We start from the raw sequence: 26,582 nt of genomic DNA, 5'->3' as shown, positions 1-26,582 counted from the left end.
GCTGAGCCTGCGCATCCGGAGCCTGTGCTCCGCAGCGGGAGAGACCACAACAGTGAGAGGCCCGCGTACCGCAAAAAAAAAAAAACCCAAAAAACAAAAACAAAAAAATGTAGGAACTCTTACTATAAGCTATAGGAAACAGTAGGAAAAGACAGTTTATATTATGAGCAATGTGGTTTAGATTTTGCTTTACTGCTATCTAGCAGGTTTGCATGGCTCATGTAAATTCTACAGCAAAGAATCTATGAACGGTAGCATCTTCTCTTTCAAAGTTTTACTCAATTCAAAACCCCTGTCGTAAAACATCATTTGAGGTAGCGAAGTGGAGGGGAGTGAGTAGCGGGACAAATTAAGGGAAGAGCATTAAAGAAATCAACACAAAAAGTTTTTATGTAGTTGATCCCAAACCTTATTTGAAAAGTCTGAATAGGATGAAAAGGTTTTCTCTATTCGGTAGTTTCACTTAATCCTCCGTCCAAACATTTGCCCCAATAAACATTAGATTATTTTTATGTTAGCTATAAAGCTGTCAGTCCTCAATAAACAGATACACTCCTGGTGGTTTTACCTTTGCTGTCAAAGAATTGTCAATATGCATACTGGCTCTTAAATTAAAACAAACACACAGGAAGAGAAATGTAAAACAGAATCACGCAGCAGAGTTTAACGGGAGGCTGTTGAAATCCTAAATAGTTGGTGGTGACTACAAGTTCAATATACTGTGATATAAAGTAGTCAATGCGTTGTTAGCGCCTTGCTGTCTCCTTAATGGAATGCTGTGACCTCTCCTATTCAGGTAAGCCACGTCTTACTTTAGTGTGTCTCAATTAAATTTTATGTCTGATGTGTCCATTTGTTGTAAGAAAAGAAACAAGTCCAATGAAAGGGACACTTTGAAGATTTTTATTTCCTATTGGGACAGTTTACTTCTGTCTGGAAAGTCCCTATGCAGTTTTCGTGTGTCTTTTCCCTGTGATTGAGAATGGTTTTGTAAGAGTGTTAAGAGATACGGAGGTATTGAAAATGCAAATCTATTTTCCAACTGGTGAAATCTCTACCTGTTGCTTTCGGAAAACTTTTATCACAAAGGTTAATAGTCATGTGACTGAAATAAGAATTTTTGCTCATTACAGTCACTGCATTGCAGAATTAAGCTTTTAGAAGGCCAAAGCTGTGTCTCTTTTACATACTCTGTGTGCTGCCTAACAGAGGGCTGTGTATACATGGGCAGCCACTAAATACTATTTGCTTGGTGGGTTACAAGTGTTCCTCTAAGCTGGCAAAGAAAGAGCATAAATATAGAAAAGATGTAGATATCTGTTCTTAGCTTGCATAATGTTCATTGCCTATATAAAAAAGCTTTATAAACTTTAGGGAATTGGCCCTCACACCAGAGAGGAATAAGGGATACTTAACAATACGATTGTCTAATATCACAAAAAAGAGTTGTTTTAAAAATTTTATTTACTTTAATTCTGTCTGAAATGAGTAGTTCTTTTTTCAAGAAAGAAAGAAAGGAAGGAAGGAAGGAGGGAAGAGAGGAAGAAAGAAAGGGAGGAAAAAAGGAAAAAAGAAAGGGAGAGAGATAAAGAAAAGATCTGTTATATTGGAGGGTCCAAAAGAAGAGATCCAAATAGGATGCAGGACACTTAGAACTGTAACCCGGATGAACAAAGAGTTTGAAGAAAAGAGAGCTGAAGGCAAATATATCGGGAATCTTAAGGTCCTGATGAATACTCCCTTTGTTCTGTGTACTAAGTGTATGATCTTCCCTGCCAAGGCTGAAAGAAAATGGATTTCCCCAAGGAATGTCCCATCATTGGAGAAGACATCTGCCATCAAAAGCCAACATGCTCTGAGGTGGTACAGCCAAAAGATTAAACATTTAAGACAGATGATGGGGTAGAGAGAGGAGTGAAGACAGGGATGTAGAAAAGGTAAAATGTCAGCATCCTGCAAATGAGATCCACAAACATGAAAGGAGGAAATTGAGAGTGTCAACTTTAAACCCCCAGTTTGTATCTTATGGCCCTGAGCAATTTGGAGTTTCAGGAGAAAGAAGGGACATTCTGTTCATTATCGTGGTGTTTCTTATATGTCAAACATGCATAACAGAGCCCATGCCAAAATACATTAAGTAGTGCCCTGTTGTCCAGAAGGAACATCTGAAAAAATGTAAAGGTCATATTACAAAAAGAGTTTAGTACCCTAGCAGATGTCACTATGCAATTTGGTGTCTCAATTTTCCATTTATTTTCTAAAATTTGCACCTAGCTACTCAGCCAAAGCAGAACAATCTATGTTTCTTCAAAAAGAATTCTTTTTAAATAATGTAGATGTAAAGATCTGGATCCAGATCATGTGGGTTCAAATTTCTTCAACCTATGAAACATTAGACAAGTTACATAAACTTTTGGGCCTTGGTTGACTCATCGATAAAATGGGAAGAGTGATAGTTCCTCCCTATAGGTTGTGAGAACTAACCGAGTTAGTGCATGCTAAGTTAGTCACTTAGCAAAGTGACTGGCCTCTGGTAAATTTTAATTTTTTTTTGGTTGCTTAAAATGAGTTTTTAAAAAATTTTGTGATTTCCCTCATCAAAAATATATGTATAATAATCATTATTATCATTATTTTTACTCCTGTACTTATTCAATCAAGTAATTGTAATAATGAGTACCTACCACGGCACACTGGTAAGATAAAACACAGTCCCTAATATTTAAGAACTTATAAAACAGTTAACAAGTTACATGCTGACAATATAACATATGGGTTGAAAACCCACCTATTGAATTCTTATTTTCTGTTACAATATTTTTCAACATTTCCATTTGTCTTTTTTTAAAAACAGATTTCAAATCTCTGGTGAAATTCTCCATCTTTTCTTTTACTTTTCTGAACATATTTATTACATCTTTAAAAGTCTCTATTAAACATAGAACTACCATATGATCCAGCAATTTCACTTCTGCATATATACCCAAAAGAACTGAAAGCAAGGATGTTGCTATGAACATGGGTATACAAATATTTCTTCAAATCTTTGACAATAGTCAAAAGGTGAAAACAACCCAGTGTCCACTGACATATGAATGGATAAATAAAATGGGATCTGTACATACAATGGGATATTATTCAGACATAGAAAGGAAGGAAATTCTGACACATGCTTCCATGGTCGAATCTTAAAGACTTCATGCTAAGTGAAATAAGCCAATCACACAAAAGGCAAATGTGATATGAATCAAATGTATGATTCCACTTATATGAAATACCTAGAGTAGTCACATTCATAGACACAGAGAATAAAATGGTGCTTGCCAGGGCCTGGGGGGAGGGAAAAAGGAGGAGTTATTGTTTAATGGTTACAGAGTTCAATTTGGGAAGATGAAAACATTCTAGATATGGATAGGGGCAATGGTTTCAACACCAATGTGAATGTACTGAACTGTATACTTAAACATGGTTAAAATGGCAATTTTTTTCTTCTTTATTGGAGTATAATTGCTTTACAATGGTGTGTTAGTTTCTGCTTTATAACAAAGTGAAATCAGTTATTCATATGTTCCCATATCTCTTCCCTCTTGCGTCTCCCTCCCTCCCACCCTCCCTATCCCACCCCACTAGGTGGTCACAAAGCACAGAGCTGACCTCCCTGTGCTATGCGGCTGCTTCCCACTAGCTATCTATTTTATGTTTGGTAGTATATATATGTCCATGCCACTCTCTCGCTTTGTCACAGCTTACCCTTCCCCCTCCCCATATCCTCAAGTCCATTCTCTAGTAGGTCTGTGTCTTTATTCCTGTCTTACCCCTAGGTTCTTCATGACATTTTTTTTTCTTAAATTCCATATATATGTGTTAGCACACGGTGTTTGTCTTTCTCTTTCTGACTTACTTCACTCTGTATGACAGACTCTAGGTCCATCCACCTCATTAAAAATAGCTCAATTTCGTTTCTTTTTATGGCTGAGTAATATTTCATTGTACATATGTGCCACATCTTCTTTATCCATTCATCCGGTGATGGACATTTAGGTTGTTTCCATCTCCTGGCTATTGTAAATAGAGCTGCAATGAACATTTTGGTACATGACTCTTTTTGAATTATGGTTTTCTCAGGGTATATGCCCAGTAGTGGGATTGCTGGGTCATATGGTAGTTCTATTTGTAGTTTTTTAAGGAACCTCCGTACTGTTCTCGTACTGTAACCAATTCACATTCCCACCAGCAGTGCAAGAGTGTTCCCTTTTCTCCACACCCTCTCCAGCATTTATTGTTTGTAGATTTTTTGATGATGGCCATTCTGACTGGTGTGAGATGATATCTCATTGTAGTTTTGATTTGCATTTCTCTAATGATTAATGATGTTGAGCATTCTTTCATGTGTTTGTTGGCAGTCTGTATATCTTTCGTGGAGAAATGTCTACTTAGGTCTTCTGCCCATTTTTGGATTGGGTTGTTTGTTTTTTTGTTATTGAGCTGCATGAGCTGCTTATAAATTTTGGAGATTAATCCTTTGTCAGTTGCTTCATTTGCAAATATTTTCTCTCATTCTGAGGGTTGTCTTTTGGTCTTGTTTATGGTTTCCTTTGCTGTGCAAAAGCTTTGAAGTTTCATTAGGTCCCGTTTATTTTTGGTTTTATTTCCATTTCTCTAGGAGATGGGTCAAAAAGGATCTTGCTGTGGTTTATGTCACAGAGTGTTCTGCCTATGTTTTCCTCTAAGAGTTTGATAGTTTCTGGCCTTACATTTAGGCCTTTAATCCATTTTGAGCTTATTTTTGTGTATGGTGTTAGGGAGTGATCTAATCTCATACTTTTACATGTACCTGTCCAGTTTTCCCAGCACCACTTATTGAAGAGGCTGTCCTTTCTCCACTGTACATTCCTGCCTCCTTTATCAAAGATAAGGTGACCATATGTGCATGGGTTTATCTCTGGGCTTTCTATCCTGTTCCACTGATCTATCTTTCTGTTTTTGTGCCAGTACCATACTGTCTTGATTACTGTAGCTTTGTAGTATAGTCTGAAGTCAGGGAGCCTGATTCCTCCAGCTCTGTTTTTCATTCTCAAGATTGTTTTGGCTATTCGGGGTCTTTTGTGTTTCCATACAAATTGTGAATTTTTTTGTTCTAGTTCTGTGAAAAATGCCAGTGGTAGTTTGATAGGGATTGCATTGAATCTGTAGACTGCTTTGGGTAGTACAGTCATTTTCACAATGTTGATTCTTCCAATCCAAGAACATGGTATATCTCTCCATCTATTTGTATCATCTTTAATTTCTTTCATCAGTGTCTTATAATTTTCTGCATACAGGTCTTTTGTCTCCTTAGGTAGGTTTATTCCTAGATATTTTATTCTTTTTGTTGCAATGGTAAATGCGAGTGTTTTCTTGATTTCACTTTCAGATTTTTCATCATTAGTGTATAGGAATGCCAGAGATTTCTGTGCATTAATTGTGTATCCTGCTACTTTACCAAATTCATTGATTAGCTCTAGTAGTTTTCTGGTAGCATCTTTAGGATTCTCTACGTATAGTATCATGTCATCTGCAAACAGTGACAGCTTTACTTCTTCTTTTCCTATTTGGATCCCTTTTATTTCCTTTTCTTCTCTGATTGCTGTGGCTAAAACTTCCAAAACTATGTTGAATAAGAGTGGTGAGAGTGGGCAACCTTGTCTTGTTCCTGATCTTAGTGGAAATGCTTTCCGTTTTTCACCATTGAGGACGATGTTGGCTGTGGCTTTGTCATATATGGCCTTTATTATGTTGAGGAAAGTTCCCTCTATGCCTACTTTCTGCAGGGTTTTTATCATAAATCAGTGTCGAATTTTGTCGAAACCTTTCTCTGCATCTATTGAGATGATCATATGGTTTTTCTCCTTCAATTTGGTAATATGGTGTGTCACGTTGACTGATTTGCATATATTGAAGAATCCTTGCATTCCTGGAATAAACCCCACTTGATCATGGTGTATGATCCTTTTAATGTGCTGTTGGATTCTGTTTGCTAGTATTTTGTTGAGGATTTTCACATCTATGTTCATCAGTGATATTGGCCTGTAGTTTTCTTTCTTTGTGACATCCTTGTCTGGTTTTGGTATCAGGGTGATGGTGGCCTCGTAGAATGAGTTTGGGAGTGTTCCTCCCTCTGCTATATTTTGGAAGAGTTTGAGAAGGATAGATGTTAGCTCTTCTCTAAATGTTTGACAGAATTCACCTGTGAAGCCATCTGTTCCTGGGCTTTTGTTTGTTGGAAGATTTGTAATCACAGTTTCAATTTCAGTGTTTGTGATTTGTCTGTTCATATTTTCTATTTCCTCCTGATTCAGTCTTGGCAGGTTGTGCATGGCAAGTTTTACGTTATGTATATTTTACGACAGTAAAAATTAGATTAAATTTTAAAATTCCTGTCTGATAATTCCAAAATTTGAGTCACTTACTGTGGTTATTTGGTCTTTTTCCCCCTAAGATCCTGTAATTTTTTAATTGAATACAGGACAGTGTGCATAAAAAAAAAATCAAAGAGTCTCTGGATGGTGCTATCTCCGCCCAAAGAGGAATAATTTTCTCTTAGTAAACAGATGGAGTCTAGTAGATCACCTTCATCTTGCTGAGGTTGGATTTAGGCTTTATAGGGACAATGAGTTTGTGCTTTACTTCTAAGGCATAGCCCTTATCTGAAGAGTGGACATTCTGGGTCTCAACTGCAAACTCAGAGTGTTTACCAGAACTCTTCCACCTGGTTGGGCTTGAACGCCAAACCTTGTCTCCCCAGCATCACAGGGCTGCTTAAATCTCTGCTCATCTCTAAGCTTCTCAACTTCTGGGGTTTTTTTTTTGTTGTTGTTTTTGGGTTTTCTTTTTTGTTAGTCTGTTGTTGGTTTGTTATTTCTGGGTTTCTTGGAGTTTCTTCCTGTTCCCATGAAGCTTAGGAGTTCGCAAATGCCTCAAGGGGAAATTGCTTATAGATCTTTGGGTTCACTCCTCTGCAGTTTCTCTCTTCTCTGCGATTTTTGCTTCTTAGGTCTCAGCCGTTTGCCAGCCCTGAACGCCAGCCTCCAACTCATCTCTCTCCTCAACTAAGACTTGATCTCATCTTCCTCTCCCAACCCTTCCTGTAAGACTTAGCAAAGCCTTTACAGAAAAAGCCAGAGTGAATGTAGAGCTCACTGAGATGGGCTTCTTTCCCTCAGGTCTTGTAGCCCCTCACAAGTTCTGCCTGGTTTGGTGGCTCTCTATTGCCTTAAAAAAGTAGTTTGTATATTTTGTCCAATGTTTATAATTGTTTTCAGCAGGAGAGCTGCTCTGATGCAAGCTACTATGGTTGTTGGAACCGAAAGTCTGTTAATATTGTCTTTTAAAATTCTAACACTTGATTTGCCTCTCATTCTGTTTTAAACACTCTTTTGCTTTCATTTTAATTCATCTTTTTATTGACCTGAGTATTTGGTTTTTATTTGTACTGTTTTAGCTTCCTGGGCTTATTAAACTCCAGTCAGGCAGTGTCATAAGTTCAGTGGTGAAGATGGAACACGTTCCAAGCAATGGGAGTAAATTGTTTGTTCCTGACTTGGGTCATCAGCCCTTCCAATTTCCCTAACTAAATCCCCCAATACCACCCAGAAACACTTGTGAATGCTGAGTCCCCTGAATCTAAAACCCACATGCCAAAATCCAACCCCCTACCTTCAGCCACCACATGGCCATTAAAAATATTCTACTATCTTCCCAAGGCTGTTAAAAGAGGTTAATCTGGAGATAGATTATAATCTTTAGAATTATAATTATACAAATTATAATCTTTAGAATCTTGGTCTTAATGATATTACCAGAGCCATAAATTTTTCTTGGCATTTGCTTTGATTTGACCATATTTATTTTCTATATTAATGTGGCCAGAAGAGTATAAGGAAATAGCAATCATTCAATTAAATTCAGCAAACATAAGCTGGATGATGATTATATACAAAGAACTGTGTGGTATATTTTAGAAGCCCCCAAGATGATTTCATCAGAGTTCCACACATTTAAATAATTGTGAATAGTTACAAATAATTAGCTATAATATAAGGAACTAATAATGGAACTAGCAAACAATGATTGTGTGCATATTTATATACCTATACTTAGTGCTGGCAACATAGTAAAGTAGATGTTACTATCTCCATGTTACAAATAAAGAAATAGGAGTACAATGAGACTGTAATCTGCCTGAGGTCCCAAAACTTATATATAGGATTTGAATCCAGGTTTCTCTGACTCTGAAGGGAACTGTTACAGTAGAAAAAAACTGCCATAAGAGAACAGATGGAGAAAACTGTTACCATTTTGGATGATGAGAAAAAGAATCAAAGAGAAAGTAGCATATGAGCTGGGCATTTATGGATGAGCAGAATATCCATAGCCGGACAAAAGGCGAAATGCCATTCTGGCTGATAAATGTGCATGAGCAAAACACAGAAAATCGTTTCAGCAGTTATATTTGGTCCACAGGGCTTGAAGATAAGATGCATGTGATGACACTAGATAAGATAAAGTCTGAAAGGAGGGCCCCAAATAAAAATCATATCAAGTGTTTTGGATTTGCTTTTGTGTATTGCGTTAACTTTTTCTGTGTAACAAATTTCTCCAGAACTTCGTGGTAAAATTTATTATCACACACTTTCTGTGGGTCAGGAACATGTGCCTCTGACTCAAGGTCTCTTAAGGGGTTGCAGACACACTGTCAGCTGGGCTGGAGGTTTTATCTGAAGACTTCACTGGTGAGAGATTCATTTCCAAGCTCACTCATGTCCTTGGTAGGACTCAGTTCCTTCCAGGTTGTTGTTGAACTGAGGGCCTCAGTTCCTCACTGGCTATTGGCCAGAGATACCTTTAATTCCTTGACACATGGGCTCCTCCATAGGGCAGTGACCTCAAGGCAACAGAAAAGCAAGAAACCAAAAGGGCAGGAAGAATAAGAAAGGGCTACCATGATGGATGCCAGTTTTTTTATATGCTAATCTCAAAGGTGACATCTCATCACTTCTGCCATATTCACTTCATTGAAAGAGAGTCAACAAGCCCAGTCCATGCTCAAAAGGAGGGTATTATACAAGGACATAAACACAAGGAGGCAGGGTCATTGGGGCCATCTTAGTGATGGCCTACCACATGGATCAACGGGAAATCATCAAAGATTTCTGAATGTGCCAATGACATAACTTGGCTATCACCAGTCATCCATGCTCAAAATTAGGAAGTCATTCAAAATTTCTCCTTCTCATTCAACACCCATATCCCTTGTCATATCACTCCAAGGAGTTTAATGGTCAGCATTTTTTCTTTCTAATGGTATGTAAAATAATAGCACATCTAACGATCATTAGTGTCTCAGATTCTCTGGAAGAGGATACGGGTCCCGTGGTGGCTTCTGAGAGAGCAGTTTGTAAACATGGGTGTAGACAGAAGCCAGATCATGAGGATTAAGGCGTGAACAAGTGGTTAAGAAACATTCTGTAATCTAACACATATTCTATTTTACACATGAAGCCAGAACTTTAGTAACTGATATGTCTTATTGCTTAGTGGATTACATTGCAATACACTTTTAATTTAGGTTCCTTTATAAATAGTGCCAACTTCTGGGAATTTTATTTGAATTTTGAAATTCATGTTGACCTGTTCACTGAAAACTTAAAGGATACAAAATGGTAATGACAGCAGAGCATGGCCTTATCTCTTACTGTGCTTCTTGATTCTTCTAATTTAGGAAAAGCTTTATGTAAGGAAATCAAAGAACTCATTCACTTAACACAAACTTACAAACTCTCTTTAACAGTTTCCAAAACTCATCCCACACTTTATCTCATTTTTTGTTACTACTGAGGCTGTGTCTACATTAGAATTCCTGGTACCTATGGCTTTGTTTTCCTATGAGTTCTCTGTGGCCAGAGAAGAATTATGAACATAGTGTTTATCAGCAGGAGAACTAGGCCACTGCATATGGCTGTCATCTGCTCTAGGTTTTGGTGACCACATATTTCCACATATATTGCAATCATATGATGATTTCCACCCCATCTGACAAGTCATCTGAGGAACTCTGGTTACGTGCCTTATCTCATGTTTCATGAGGTTTTCCTGGTTATTACCCAATATTCAAGTTGAGTTAGGTAAAGGCGTCAACAGGTCAAATAACTGAGTTAGTTCATGCAGTGAGCCTTGACCTTAAACTGCATCCTGTAACTTCCTTTTGGAGAGGGCTCTAAGGATCAAAAGCCTCTACCTTGGTTTCATGAGATGATGGTGCCACATTTTAGAATATATATTTTTTCTAATTTCATTTGCCTAAGATGCCATTAAAAAAATTAAACCTTTGTATTCTTTGCGTGCTGATCTTAGGATCCAATCTCTTATTCTGGCAATCTCAATAGATTACTTTCTGCTGAAATTTTCTGATTTGTAGAATGTAACCAACCATACCATCTCTTCTCTACCTCTCCCAGATGCTATTCAGCCAAGTGAGATGAGATCTGTGGCAATGCTTTGAACCCACAATGGGAACAGTGTAAATCTGAGATGTTGCTTCTATTATTACCAATACTACTATTAAGTTACTGACAGAATGGGGAGCATGATATAGGATGCAGAAGACCCTGGATGAATGCCTGCCCCAACAAACACCAGCTATGAGGTGTTGGGCAAGGCCTTTAACATCTCTTATCAGTTTACTGACCAGAAAACTAAAGATCATACTCCCCACCTTTCTACCTGCCAGGGTTCTTGTGAGCATCAAGTGAAGTAAGATACGTGGACACATTTCGCAAAAGGGCCAAAATGCCAAACATTGATTGGAACATAATCACTATTATAAAAACAGCATCTGAACCTTCTCCTTTCTTCCAGTTTCAAACCACTTGAAAGAGCTGGAGGAGAGGTAAAGCTAGAGTCATGAGACTAGACAAAAAATTCACGGGCTGCTGATGAGAGCATTGTAACTGGGTAACTAAACAGATTCCTAAGCAGGAACTGAGTAGAAGCTTATCATAATTCACACTCATGGATGCTCCAATGGCACTTGACTCATGGGATTTACAGAGAAAACGTAGCAATCTAAACCATAAGCAATTAAATTTAGTTTAAATGCATGTATGTGTGCATATGTATGTATGTATCTTGCCAATGCTTTTACTTCTTAACAGTGTTCAAGAATATTAAAAATCCATGTGACCTTTTTCTTTCTGAGGAAAATAAAACAAGATCAAATATGCATATGGCCAGGAATAGAAGACTTCCTACCAAAAAAGATAGTATATTGGAAGCCGTAATTCTACAAAGTCAGAGACAGTAGCTGAAATCAATGATGAAGATAAAATATTAACTCCTTTAACCTTGTAATGTCAAATCATCCCTAAGTTATTTTCTATAATAAGAGAATCAGACAAAGGTAGAAGAGTTTTTGGAGATTTTCTTTCTCATTCTCATCTGAAAATGTTCAGTTCAACAACCTAGAAAAAGGATTCTGGTTTTTGTAAACACATTTTTCCCCCCAAGATGACTATGCATCCAGCCCATCAGAAATCCAGAATAAGTTAAAATAAAGGCCTGGAAATATTTTCAAATGGACATCTCCCACTGAGATGTGAAATCCCCTCACCCCCCACTAACAGTCTATAAAAACATGAAGAATATCTGCTCAGGCTCTGAATCGAGACACCAACCTTCCCAAAAGACAACTACTTCCACCCAAACAACTGGTCCTCCCTTCCTTCTTGTCAGCACTGCTCGCTGAGAGAGGCCGTGTTTGGTCTCTTAATCAGACCTTGCTGACGGGCTGACATCACTGCAAACGTTTTCACTTACTCTCTGGCAACACTTAAATCCTTGCCAAAGGCCAGTCAGTTAAGTCAGAAAGCATTGTTAGTGCGAGGCTGGGGGAGTGGGAGTGTGACGGTCAGCTAGCAATCTGTGGTGATGACAGGAGGGAAATCTAGGAGCTGAAACCATTTTAAAGGTCACTCTGTGGGCAGAACAAAAGACCTCTAATTTAGAAAAGGAAACAGAACTCTGGGACATGGAAGCACCAGGATGCTGCTATCTGAGCACTCTGAAAATTCATTATCCACTCCCTGACTGTAAAGACCACTTTACAACCCAATACAGCTTAAACCAACAACTATTTGCTTTAGCAGCAGTGTAAGATAATTTGGTAAAATAGAAATGCTAAGTAATGTACTAGTGGGTTCAACTGCCAGTTTTTTAAATTTATTTTTTATTGAGGTAACATTGATGTTAATGATAATTATGTAAGTGTCCTGGGTACATTATATTTCACTTCTGTATACACTATAGCATGCCCACCACCAAAAATTTATTTCCCATCCGTCACCATACAGCTGATCCCCTCTACCCATTTCATCTTCCCTCCATCCCTTCCCTTCTGGTAACCACTATTCTGTTGTCTGTGTCTACATGTTTGTTTTTGTTTGGATTGGTTTGTTCATTTATTTTCTCTGTTTTATTTTTATATTCCACATATGAGTGAGATCACACAGTATTTGTCTTTTTCTGTCTGACTTACTTCACTTAGCGTAATACCTTCAAGGTCCATCTGTGTTGTTGCAAATGGCAATAATTCATCTTTTTAAATGACTGAGTAGTATCCCATTGAATATATATATATATATATATATATATATCTCACATCTTTATTTAAAAAAAATGTTCTTCTTTAGTACTTTTTTTCTCCTTACCCTTCATTTTTTAAAAATTTTCAACCTTGAATTGCTAAATAGAGTTTAAAATTCTTAGCATAGCTTTCCGTGAAAAGCCGTTACATATACTTTATGACTAAAATTTTGGGAGTATAATATACTAAAGTATTGATAAATGATTTTTAAAAGGAGCACAGATCATCAGAGAATAGCAATAGTAGACCCATGCCTGGATTGAGATCATGTCTTTTCTGTCTTTCTAAAACTGGAGAAAGCTTGGGAGAAGACTGGCTTCAGTCTATTGAACACCGTATTCTGGACCTGGCTCCATCACTTATAAGATTTGCCAGATGGATTTGCTATAGTTTCATTCTCCAAACTCTCACCTGCTATGTTTTTTTTTTTCTTGTTTTCCTTTTGTCCCAACTAAAGAGGATGTTTGTTCTACCATCGTTAAGAAGCCCAGGCAGGCCAGGGCTGAACTCCTCAGTGTGGGAGCAGGGATGTAATGTACAGCATGGCGACTACAGCTAACAAGACTGTACTGTACCCTTGAAAGTTGCTAGGAGAGTAGACCTTAACGTTCTCACGAAAGTGGTAATTACGTGAGGTGATGGGTGTGTTAACTAGCCCTACTGTGGTGATTATTTTGCAATAGATGCATGTATCACACCATCATGTTGTGCACTTTAAACTTACATAACGTTATATGCCAATTACACCTCAATAAAGCTGGAAACAAAAGAAAACAAAACAAGGGAGCACTCAAGGGAGGTCCAGTAGGTACCAGGAAGGGCCTCTTTGGAAAAGTAAAAAGGAGAGGAGAGAAGGTACTCAAGGCACCAGGAAACTCATCACAGAAGGCACACTGCACATCTGGCACCCACCAAAGATCAAATTCATTTGGGTAAACCAAGCTTGCAAACCCAGTCAATCCCCAGTGATCTATACATAACTGATTTATACTGTGGATTATCTGCTTAGGGTTCTGGGGTACGGTCTGTAATTATGCATCTGAGTAAAAATTCTGCATTCGTTAAGTGGCAGTGAGTCCTCCACTGGATCTGTTGTCAGATAAGAGGGACCAGCCCGAGGATCCAGGGATCGGTGATGCCGAGAATCACCTGCTCCACTCCAACTTGCCAGTACTGGGTAGATGAGTGGGTTTCTGTTGGATGAGAAGTCGGGTCGAAAGCAGAGAGAAAAAGTAGCAGCAACTACTGGGCCTTGTGAAGTTGGAACTTGATTTAGGTGGTGAGGCTGCTGATTGCTCAAATAACAATTCCTGGTAGTGGGGAGAGTTATCTCCTCCACTGTCTCTTCAAATCCAATGCTTGCCCTCACTTCCATGTGAGAGTGAGAGAGTTTCCAGACACTGCTTTACTTAGGGGGGTTTTCTATAAGAGCAGGTCTTTCTATTTACAGAGGTTGCTTTAAAATTACCTGGCCCTGTTAGACTAGGTGAACCACTTTTTAAAAGGCAGACCCACCTAGACACCAAATTAAGCTAAAGATCTTGGAGTGAGTCCACCTGTAAAAAGAAAAATGTCCAAATCTTACCAAGTTGTTGATTTTCGAGTCGTAGATGCCCCACTTCATTTGTCTGTGTCACAAGCCACTCATTCCCCTTCTTAATGAAAACAAGAGGGAGTGATTATACCTCCTGGGGCTGTGCCATTTATGCCGTCTGAAAGGCACTTAAACGAGTGGCGCATTATCTCACACATCTGGAGTTTACCAAATTAGCCAATTACGCTGGAGCTCATAAAACGAGGCCTTAAATGTCATTTAACTAGAAAATATTATAATCACCAAGTGGTCTGATTGTAAGATGATACTTGGGGCAGCATCAGTGGTTACAGAAAACAAATCGTGAAACAAAACACAGTTCGAATGCCCCCCAAATGCAACCACATATTTTCTACAGTAATACTTTCTGAAGAATACCATATTTCTGAAGGCACCAGCAATCGACATGTTTCTCATCTGAAACTAAGTTTAATCTGACCTCCTGTTTCCTAGTTATTTGCCTTGGGCAAACCAGTGCCCAAGAATTTTCCTCATAAGAAAACTAAGGAACAAGCAGGATGAGAGCAGACTGATGGAAAACCATGAATTCATCAGAGATATGGAGCTCTCTGCAAGAGATGGAACAATGGTTGGATTAAGAGTCTGGAGTTGTCAGAGGTTTGTGGTGCTGCCTCAGAATCGACAGGATTTGGTTGACTGACCATATACTGGTCTCCCATACTTTACTTGAAGGAAGAGATAAAAGCTGCTTTAAATTAGTATGTGATTTGAGGGTAGGAATACCAAAGGTTTTAGAATAGCTATTTAAAAATTAGAGGTTTACAGCCACTACTTCCACATTGTCTTCTTTTCACTTAATAAACAACAAAATTTGGTGTTTAATGAAAGGTGATACAGTGTAATGGAAAAACCATGGTATGTCACTAATACCTGTTTGACTTTGGGGAAGTTGTTTAACTTCTCTGATCATCTGTTACCTCACACAAAATACAGACATACATAATGATGCTGAGCTGTGTTGAGACTAGTGCTGTGCTGAAATGAAAAAGTCCCTGGCACAGTGCCTGGTACACTGAAGAAAATAAATATTAGTTTCATATCTTTCTTTACCTATGTCACCAGAATATCTTAAGTTCTGTTTAACTCTTTTTTTTCTCTTCATTTCAGAAAGAATGGCCACTAGATATTTTCAGAGAACGCAGAGTGAGGAGGTGGGCAGTCCTGGTTTTATTTTAGCATAACTTATAATACCCTCACCCATCTGTGAACATCTCAATCACTCTCTTTAAAGGAATGCTAAGTACAAAAATAGACTAGAAGAACTCTCATGAGATACTCTGAAGCAAAAGGAAATTAGGTGTGATGCAGGAACGCATGGTAAACAGAGATACCAGCTGCTATTTGCCAGGGGAGTTTACAAAATGAAGCTTACTGGTTTTGAAGGCACCTAGTCAACTAGGCTAAATCTTCATGTCTTCTGGGCTCATGATTATACTAGACGGACCTGTTAGTGTATTCTGTCAAACCAGAGAAAGATGAAGAATCATGGTGACGATGGAGGTACTCTCAACAGTGACAAATTCCTTCCCTGTCAGTTTTCTGCAATGACGACCTTTTTGGTAAAAGCTAAGTAAATATGACAATTCCACATAACAGAAATCCTTACTCACAATTTGGAAGGCCTAGTTTTAAAAACTTAAGTTAATTTCACCTCTGTAAAGCTGGGTTGAAAAACTATGTCCTTAATAACAGCACAATGTATCTATGCTTCTAAGAAGAAAAAAAATCTTAGAAGCAGTAAAGGGATTCAGAACCATGTGACTGAGCTCTTGTCTCTTAGAAATGTGAATTCTGGGCTGAGAGGTGGGGAATTGCATCTCTAAGAATGGTGACAATACCACTTCACTTTCTTACAGTGGGGAAATGGGAGCTCCGTGCAGATTCTAAGTGTGTTAACAGACTTTAATGTTTTTAAACAACAGAAAAGGACTAGCTTTCAAAACCTTTAACTTGAGGGGCTGGGGGAATTAGATAAGAAGAATCAGGAGATGGGCCGGGGGTACCCGGGCGCTCGCGGCCCTTGCGTTCTTCCTAAAACAAAAACAGAAACAAAAACAAACAAAAAAAAGAAGAACCAGAACAGATGAGCTCTCTTAATTGTTAATAGTCAAACTGACTAGCACTATCCTCCCTGCAGGCCACAGAGCAAACTGGCCTCTACGCACCTGAGTGAAAAACCATCTTTGAAAGCAGAGTATACTGTAAAAGCTAACTAAGAAAATCAAAAGGAACTGTTTTGCTAGGAAAAAAATTCAACACAGCATGTGTTAAAAGGATTTTTTTTTTCTTTTTTCTTCCTCTTTTTTTTTTTTTAAACTTAAGGCTATGAAATGCTCTTGCTCTGTATCAAAAATAACAGGCAGCTTTCTCTTTGGTATTTTTACAAATATTTCCATCTTTAAGACTGGAGCTTTCTGACTTTTGCTAACAACATGTCCAGATCTAAAGGCATTACAGAAAGAATGTCAATTTGCTTTAGAAGCAATTAAACATACAGTCGAGGAAAAGGCCAATTTTACTATGCAGGGACCACACATACTGTATGTTTGTTACATTACTTGATATCAAAGCAGAAACATCAAATTCTTCCTAAAACACACTTGAAATGAAGAGTCTGGCTAAGGAACTCCCACATCCAATTCAGAGATATCTGTTACAGTTTACAGAACTTGGCAATGCTGACACTATTGTTTTACTGGAAAGAGATAATTTATTGACTATATAATAAACTATGGTTTCTTTAATTATATATATATGTACTAGGTAAAATGAACATGATTTTGATCCCAACCGCCATAAATGCGGGCATATTATCAATGACACTTAGGTACCACATCACCAGAGGAATAGCAAGAATTTGCTGATTCTGTGTCACTAGATGACCTCAAAATATTTAATCAGCCTTCAGGATCATTATCATAGCTTCAGAGGGAGTGGTCTATAGCAAGAATTATCATCTTTCTTTTTCATTTTGCATCATCATGATGTTGGTGTGATGACTTTCATTCACTTGTTCAACATGCATTTACTGAGTATCTCTACTCAGTGCCAAACACACGGATAGGGAAAACAGAGGGAAATGAGACGTGCGCCTCAGGGAAATGTATTCTTGGGGTGGGAGACGGGAGACAGACAGAAAACAAGCTCAATAAATCAGGGTGGTGCACGCTATATAACAGATCTGCGCACGAGGAATGAGCCTGGAAGAAGCAAGGGCTGTCCTAGGAAGGGCTCTGTACACCTGATAAGGAATTTAGACTTTACACTGCAGGCCATATTTTTACATATTCCTGAAACACTCAAAAGATAAAACAATTAAAACAGTATGATACTGGCATAGAGATAGATAAATTAATGAAACAGAATAGGAAACAGAGAAACAGAATAGAAAATTTAGCTGATATATATGTGCAAGTTTAATATACAAAAAAGCTAGCATTTCCAATTAGTGAGTAAGGAATGGATTTTTTCAGCAGTGGTGTTTGGACAACTGAATAACCATTTGAAAATAAAATTTAATTCCTATATGCCATACTGCACATTAAAAAAAGAAATCACAGATGGATTAAAGATTCAGACGTAGATGTTTGTAATCTTGGGGTTAGAGGATGTCCTTCTTTTTTAATGTGTCATCAAGGTCAGATATCACAAAGGAAAAGATAGATATAAGCACAAAATCACAATCTTCAAAACTCACAAACTTCTGAAAGGTGTAAGACACTATAGTTGTAAGACAACTGACAAGTTGGGGAAAATATTTGTAATTTATGTAATAGTTGAAGGATTAGTACCTATAATATATACAGAACTCCTACAAATTAATTAAAAAATATAACCTAAGAGAAATGGGCGAGAGACACAAAATAAGCAATTCATGAAAGAAAGAATACCTAATGATATAAAAGTATGCTCAACCCCAGTTACAATCAAAGGAATACTATTAAGACACTTTTATTTTTCACTTATTAGATTATAAACAGGAGATGCATATTAGTGACAGATATATCAAATAATGACTGATAATGTCCAGTGTTTGAGAGGGTGTGGAGAAGTGAGAACTCTCAAATACTAAGGATATAAAAGTCAGTACATACTTTTTGGAAGATAATTTGGCAACATCTATGATATAAAATGTGCATATCATTTGATCTTATAAGTCCATTGATAGCAATTTTTAAAAATAGAAATATATATATATATATACACACACATACACACATAAATGCGAAAAAACAGTATGAGAATATATACTGTACTATTGTTTATAATAGTGAAAATATGGAAACAACCTAATGGGCCACCAAAGGGATTAATTTAATAAACTGCAGTATGTAGGTAAATAAATTACTATGCTGTTGTTAAAAAGAATCTATTGGCATGAGACAACATAAATGACATATGTTTAATTAGCAAAAGAGTAGCCCCAGTATAATCTGCTAAGAGAGGTAGTGAACTACAGAGTTAGGAGCATGGGCTTTGGGGTCAAGCTCACTGGATTTGAGTCCCAGCTTCAAGATTTACCAGATATGTGAAAATTACTAACTTTTCTGAGTCTTGGTTTCTTCATCTGTCCAACTGGAATGGCTCCTAACAGAACCTACTCTAAGAGTTATATGGAGAATTCCTAGTACATAGTAGAGGCTAAACATGTACTAGTTGTTATTATTACTGTTATCTTTTTGGTATAATGATTATTTTCAACCAATTCTCTTATGAAAACAACTTCAAAAAGCACATCTAATATCCTTTGGAAAATTATGCTCAATAGAGACTTTAACTGAATCTATACATCAAAGACAATTTTAGTTTATGTAACAAAAATATTCTATTTATCTGATCATCTAATAGATAGGATGATGAACCTGACACATCAATTTTTGATAAAGATATGTTTTGATTGAATATTCATAAACCAGAATGCAAACAAGGAACACATTTGGGCGCTATATTTAAGAATCAAAATAAAGAACTATCACATTTAGATATTCCCAGTTATAAGAACTTTAAAAAGCCTCAATAGCACAAAATAAAAATTGTCCTCTAGTCATCAAACTATTATTCATAAAGGATATTATTAACATCCTTTTTGTGGTAGTTTCTATCATATACATATTTAATTTTCAACCGTATTATCCAGAAAAACACATACAAAAATAGGAAGACACCCTTTTAAATATTTTTCCCTACTAAGACTAGGAAAAGAAATCATTCAAAATGAGAAAACACGTTGTGCAGTAATATATTAAAATGCCCACATCAACATAGAGACTATATATAAAGAACCATACATACCCTTCTGTGCGGAAAATCATTCGAAAGCTGTCTCCTAAGCTTTTGTAACTGTTTGGATCAGTTGCACATCTCTGAATCTGGAACCTAGAAACAAAATCAAACAAACAAAAAAAATCCAAGTTAAGGATTTTGCCAAATGGCTTTTCTCATTTTTCAAAGTCTTAGGAGACTCAGCCTTTTCAGATTAATCTAAAATATTCTGGGTTTTGCTACAGATTTTACTGATTTATTTGTCTTGTATAATCTTTACCTTATTTTTGTAGCCTTTAAAATTATGATATTTCTCTGTACTTTAATAGAACTGCAGAAAGAGTTGTTTTCATCTGTTTCTTAGCTAGGCAGATGCACCCTGAGGCATTTATGCTTTTTTCTTTTGCGAAAAGCACACACAGATGTCATAGATTGTTTTAATGCATAATTCAGAAATCTGAAGATGCATATGAAACAAATAAGTAGCTCTATTTCTTATCTTAATTAGTGCTCTTTGATGGTAATTTAATACAAAGTTTAAAAATACAGAGCAGCTAATATGGCCTAACTTTGATCCTGATTATGAATTTGGAATTCATTCTGGCAGACAGGAGCCTGCGTTTAGAGCAAGAATTCGGGTCACACCGTGATACAATTTATTATCAGTACTTCATGATAGAGCAGAGTGGTCACTAGGGGTAGTTCCGGTTACCTGGACCTTCACAGAAGCACAGTGCTCTGCATGTAGTTTGTGCGCAATAAAGATGTATCCCATTTTAGAAAGCCAAATTCTTTTTTTCGTCTTCGTTTTTGGTATGATCATGCATCTCAGAACTCTAGCCTTCAAAATGTGGAAGTTCCCGGTGTGAGGGTCTTACGTATTTTGTGTCTTTCCCTGGGGTCTGTTGCTAATGAGATTTATGACAAGTATTGTCATTTCCCTACACCCCAGTTCTCCAGTTTCGCTTTTCTTTAGGCTGCCTGCTCCTTGTGTTTAACCTTCTTGTCCCAATTCTAAGTTAAGCCCCTTCTTCCTTCTGTACTTCCCTCCACGGTTTTAGCAAGCCTTTTAAAATAGAAATTCTCAGAAACACCCCTAATACTGTCTACTCTAAGATGCTTTTCTCAGATTGTTAGATTTATGACATGAACACAACTTCTAATTCTGAGAATGATTTATTTTATAGTTCTAGGCCCCAGGGAATTATGCTGAAAACTAACACATATATCACAGAGAAGTGTGAATATTTTGCTTTGACTGAAGTGATTGGGCATATGAACAGAATAAGTAGACGATAAGACTGGAAAGTGAGGCTGGATTACATTTGAGTTTGTGAAGTGGAGAGGTGCTGAACGTGATTGTGCGGAGAGTAGCCGTCCTGAGATGAAGGAGTTGATTCTTCCAGTAGAGTACTTGAAATATACAAATTCCTAATAAAATATTTATTGTCTGATTGGGTGGATTAGAATGGGAGTATGGAGGACAGAATGATGATGAAGGCAATTATGATAGTCTGGGTGAAGATAATGATGCCAGAATATGAATGGAGGAAACAAATGTAATAAAAGAGGTGTGCTTGCTGGGTGATTGTTTTTTTCTTTAAATCAATGGGTTTTTTAAATGATACATTCAACATGATCCTCTCTTGATCCTCATCAACCCAGCAAGTAATATTCCACTGCCCTAGACTTACTATTGCCAAAGTTTAAAATGTCATAAATATTCGTAATGTTTTTGCTTGTCAAACTTACATCTCTATTAGTATGATCATTTTTAGGAGGTTAGTTTCTAGGCAAGAACTGTATCCCTAAAATTTAAATTGCATGGAGCTTATCAGAAAATCATGAAGCATTACGACTAACTCATTTAAACTGTTCTGGATCCAGAGGTGCATTTGGTGTGTGTATAACCACTGGCCTAGAAGACTCAGTAAGCGGTTCTGTCTAGAATCGAGAACATGATTTGATGGTCAGGTAGGTGGACCACGTTTGGTATTTCTGGACTACTGTATGTAGATGAGATAATCTGGGACTTGGGATGCAAATGAATTAACTAATGCTAAACACAAAACAGTACAATGGAATAACTACAGGTAAGTTTATACAACAAATAATCTTGGAACATAGAGAGCGATTTCCAAAATACGACTTTGATCCTAATTCAGAAAAGAATCTCCATCTTTGCATTTGTATATTTGTAACCTACGTTCATTGTTGGGTATGAAAAATTTCTTATGTCTAACTTTCAAGAGAATAACTTAAAATAGTTTTATGTATTATAAAAACATTACATGCTTATAGATTTTTCTCATAATATCTGTAATAATTTTCATTTCCCCCTGTCAAATTCCTTTCTGGATACTTTTCTCCCAAATTACCAAGTATTTTTTAAATATTTGCCATATGAAATAAGATGTTATAGGTTTTACGAAAACCCAGGGCATTATCCCCACTCTCAAGAAACCCAATAAATAAATGAGAAAAAAATTTTTACAATAAAAGGGAAAATATCCAAAATGTCAAGTAGCATCAGCACAAGTTGCCCAGGTATTCATCAGAGGGAGCAATTACTGCTTTCTGCAGAGGATCAGGAAGGATCTCAGGAGGGAGAAGGGATTTAAGCTGGTCCTATAGGATTCAGAGAGGCAAAAAGAGTAAGCCAGGAGGAAGCATTTCAGGTGGGGAATTGAGAGAGGGAAAGATGTCCTTTTAATAGAAGTGAAAGAAAAGATCTCCCACCATGACAACCTCCAGTGTTTCGTTCAGGATGGATGTTACAGCATCCTGCTGGTGGCATTCAGCTGCTCAGGGTGGATGGAGACCTGAGCGGGTTAGAGGAGGGTGTTTATGAGATAAAGTCAATGACCAATATAGAGCGTTTGGCCTTTTCCTGCTCCTCAGCGGAGCATTTCAGATAACTCTGTGGCCATCTCACAGTCATGTGACCTGGTCCTAGAAGGAACTGTGAGTCACCAGAGGGACCAAAGCAAGTGAATCCTAATGGCAAGAAAATTGACCTTAGCTCCTCTTTTATTGATGGGGTTAGAGACATCAGCTTTGTCTATGATGTCTGCATGTACCAGTAATACCAAGGTGGGTCCTCTGTCAGCTTACACAAAAATGAATACAGAGTACAATTACTTCTTAATTAACTAGTTATCTAATTTGGCTATTGGAAGTCTAGGCACTTCACTCATTAGTTGCAATTTCTTTCTTTTTTCAGAATCCAACAGATGATAATATTTCCAATCCACTATTCTCAGTTAATGAGTTCTTGAATACTTACTATGTATTAGGTACTCCACTATTTGGGGCATTATGAAGAAATAAGAAATAATCCTGCCCTTTAGAAGTTTATAGTTATGTGAAGGAGATGTACAAATAGATGATTACCATATGCAAGGAATAATGTTTAGGAATAGTATTTCAGAGTATCAATGTCAGACAATTAGTTTTACTGGCACTGAATAAACACTAGTATTACTTTTACTGGAGATGATCTTATCTATGGCTGACAGAAAATAGTATCAATATTATGCAGTGACATTAGAGGGAAGAGGGAAAACGGGAAGGATATATTTGGGCTAAATATCTGTGATTAAACCTTACCCTCCCACTTTAAAACAGGCAGCAAGGACAGTCAGCGGAATCTTAGAGGAGTGTTCCATTTAGAAGCTGACTGTCTGATGAGTGATGCTGTGTTCATTACAAACAGGAGCGGCAACATCAAACAGCATCACACGAGGAGAGTCCACAAGCCGTGTTGCAGAGCAATGCAAAAGGATGGTCAGGCATGGTACATACTAATTCCTCTGTAAAGCCTCCCACCATTCCTTACTATCCTAAAGTAGCTAGAGGTCCCATTAAACAGGCAAAGGCAAGTACAGCTGTCACTTCTACTGCACATCTCACTTACGGCGTGTCTGCACTCTGCAGAGAAAGTCCATGCTGTATTTAGTTCCACTACACATGACTTATTCTGATCACAGAGTTATCAGTTCTTCTAAGGAATCTGTTTCAAGTTGATATAATTACAGTGCATTTTGGTCAATCATGTAAAACAGCAATTTCCTTCTTCGTCTCTTACATTTCAGCAACTTAAAAGGTTTCTCTCGAATTGAGGCTTTACATCAGCATTTTCCAAGCTGCGTTCTGTGCTAACAAATTCTCTCTATGCTCGAGGAGACAATTTCCCAGTTACGTAATAGAACTCTTTGTAAAATTACAAAGGCAAAGCCACACTACTCTAAATACAATCAAGATATCTAGAAGAAAAGACTGGACTTTCCCATTGTCCTAATAAAAGCAGTTTGGCCACATCTGGAATCTCCATCTGAGGAACTTCTTTTATTAGAATGAAAACTTGCTGCCAAATGGGCAAATTGGACAATGGAGTAATACTTAAGAAATATTCAGTGCCTAATATCAGGTCAGAAAGAAACACAGGGAAAGGAGTGCGGCTCAAACCCTACGCTCCATTGCCCAGCAGCCAGTGGTCCCATCTGCCATGGAGCCAGGGAGCCTGGTGCTACACACTCTCAAAACTGGGAGGGAACAGCCCTACCATCCACCACACCATAAATATGAAGCAAGTTATTGCGGTTACGACAGGGCAAGGAAGAGCTGCTCAATGTTCATGAGCAAATGTACAAGCATATTTTTAGAAGCAAAAGAATGTTCTCACTCACTGAAATATTTTTCTTTAAACTGGTCAAGAACCATTACTGCACTATTTCCTCCGACTTGATTGTGTGCTTGGTCAGTGATACCAAAGTCTGTTGTTGACTCTTAGCACTGTTAGAAATGTCACTTTAGGCATTCAGCTTGTCTGAGCACTTCCTAAGATATCATAAGAATGATACGTGTTGAGAAATACAATGACTTTATTACTGCCTTAAAAGCTGTAGAATGAGGTTGTTTGAAAATTCCTAAATCTCACATTTATGCAATGCCTTTATTTTCCAAAGTAAACTTTACATCTATCATCTTCATCTACTGTTGGCTGATGGAGTCTATACTGGGAAGTGGAGGCTTTAGGGCGCGCGCACACACACACACACACATGCACATATATATATATATGTATATATACACGTATATGTATATGTAATCTATATATTTACATGAAGGGCAGCAATTGAGTTGCAGAGTCCGATTGGGGTAGGTGATAAGATTTGTCCTGAAGCTATATTTGCATAGCACATGCTCTGCTTTTTAGTTAGATCATATGATTATTTGCGGTACTTTAGGGTTGGGAACTGATGGAGATTTGGGAATGGGGGCAAAAGCCATCCTAACCCATCCCTTTGGCATTGCCACCAATCCTAAGCAAAGCAGTGAGATAGGTGGGTTTTATTTCTAGCATCACCTCCAGATCATTTTCCAGTCCAAGAGTATTCTCATGCTCTCTCTTACCTTCCCCTATTCAACCCTGCTCTCAGAAAAGCATTCATACCAATCATTTATCCTTATCGTGGCTTTTAATTTGATATGCCGTCTTCCAGAACTTGTCCCTTGTTAAAGGGATTTCAGCTCTGGCGCGAAGGTCTGGTTTTGTTTAGGGTGGGGATGCAGGGGTACCTTTACCACCAGAGATAGCCCTCAGTGGTTGTTTTTTTCCTGAGTGGAATTTTATGCTACCATAATGCACTGCTACATAAAAATTACACCTTTGTGTCAAAGGAGGTGAGGCACTTGGGAAACTGAGACATTGACTAGGAGCCACCAGTTTCAGCTCCAGTGCTGTCACCGATGAATAGTGTAAACTGGTGAGAAATGTAATTTAACTCCTCTTTGCCTTTCTCCTCAGTGGTAAAATGGCACCACAGACATTAGAGGACACTTTGATTTTGAAGGGACGGTGACACACTGACTTAATATTTGAGCTTGTTAGCCATAACAAATGTCTCTTCTCTCGAAGAGACATTTCATTGTGTTTTGTAAAGCTCCAAATTCCATATTTTATAAGGGTGGGAGACTGTTAATAAAAATTGTACACTGACAATAAGTGGTGATGAGCCTAATGAAACTCCCTGCAGAGATCTTTGTAAATGTGATATGAACAAAGATTATTAGTAATTACCAGAATGTTACATGTGCGCCTTAATAAACACTTAAGAAACCCACCAGTGAATCAGAGATTAACAGACTAAAGGTTTGCAATTACAGAACACATTAAAAGGATAACTGTAGGAAGATTAAATAAAGATTTTAATTCACTGTAATTAGCCTATCTTACTGAAATAAGATGTTGCTCCTAGAGTATTTTTGCATGCTTACTGGTTCGTTGAGCATGGGCAAAGTCACTGAACACGCAAAGACACGTTTGAGCCTTTGAAATTTAGGTGTACACGCCTATGTTACGAACTTTGGAAAAAGGCCCTAGAAAGCACATCTTTAGAAAAATTCCCATCATGTATATTTGTTTCTTGTACTCTGAAAAATCACCTTATACTGAGGCTGCCCCAAGAGAAGAATCACCCCCTTCCCATAAAAGGCTAACCACTGAACTGAAGGGGGAAGGAGGCTTTGCATTTGTCATCCTTGTAGAAAGAGCATTGGATGGTGGGGAGTTGACACTGCTGATTTGGGAGATGATTCTATCAGTTTTCTTCAGCAAGTGCTGGGGAGAAAGGTTTTCTCCTAACATTTCTCTATATCCATAGCTTTCTTGTTCTAATTTTAAGTCCCTGGTGATTGTGAGTGGTAATTAAAAAAAAAAAATCTTAGCTATGGGTATTTTGTTTTACTCCAGATTAAATATAACAAAAATCCATATAACGTTGCCTTAGCCATGATAAGCACAAGAGTCCTTTAATCATGTTGGAAGGGTGTGGTTTACAGTTCTAGATGCAGATTTCTGTCTCAACATTTCCTGAGATACCCATCTGCACAAGGGGCAAGGTTAAGAGTTCTGGAGACCCAACAATGAACAGACCACGAATGGAACGAACAGGTGGGGGGCAGGGAAATGTTAGTAATTAATTATAAAATAAGGCAGAACACAAGTATTAAATAGAGATTCTA

At 37.6% G+C, this 26,582-nt stretch overlaps 1 protein-coding gene across 1 annotated transcript in view; it reads right to left on the bottom strand.

Moving 5' to 3' along the window:
- The window catches only part of SLC25A21 (solute carrier family 25 member 21), a 510,376-nt gene that overhangs the window by 132,416 nt on the left and 351,378 nt on the right, over positions 1 to 26,582 (bottom strand). Inside the window, exon 3 of the mRNA XM_082681409.1 lies at positions 19,587 to 19,670. Coding sequence (XP_082537535.1) covers positions 19,587 to 19,670 — 84 coding nt within the window. The remainder of the gene's footprint in view (positions 1 to 19,586; positions 19,671 to 26,582) is intronic.

The sequence above is a fragment of the Grampus griseus genome, assembly GCF_964374135.1.
Source record: "Grampus griseus genome assembly, chromosome: 2".
NCBI classification, from domain to species: Eukaryota; Metazoa; Chordata; class Mammalia; order Artiodactyla; family Delphinidae; genus Grampus; species Grampus griseus.
This window is presented reverse-complemented; position numbering and strand designations above follow the sequence as displayed.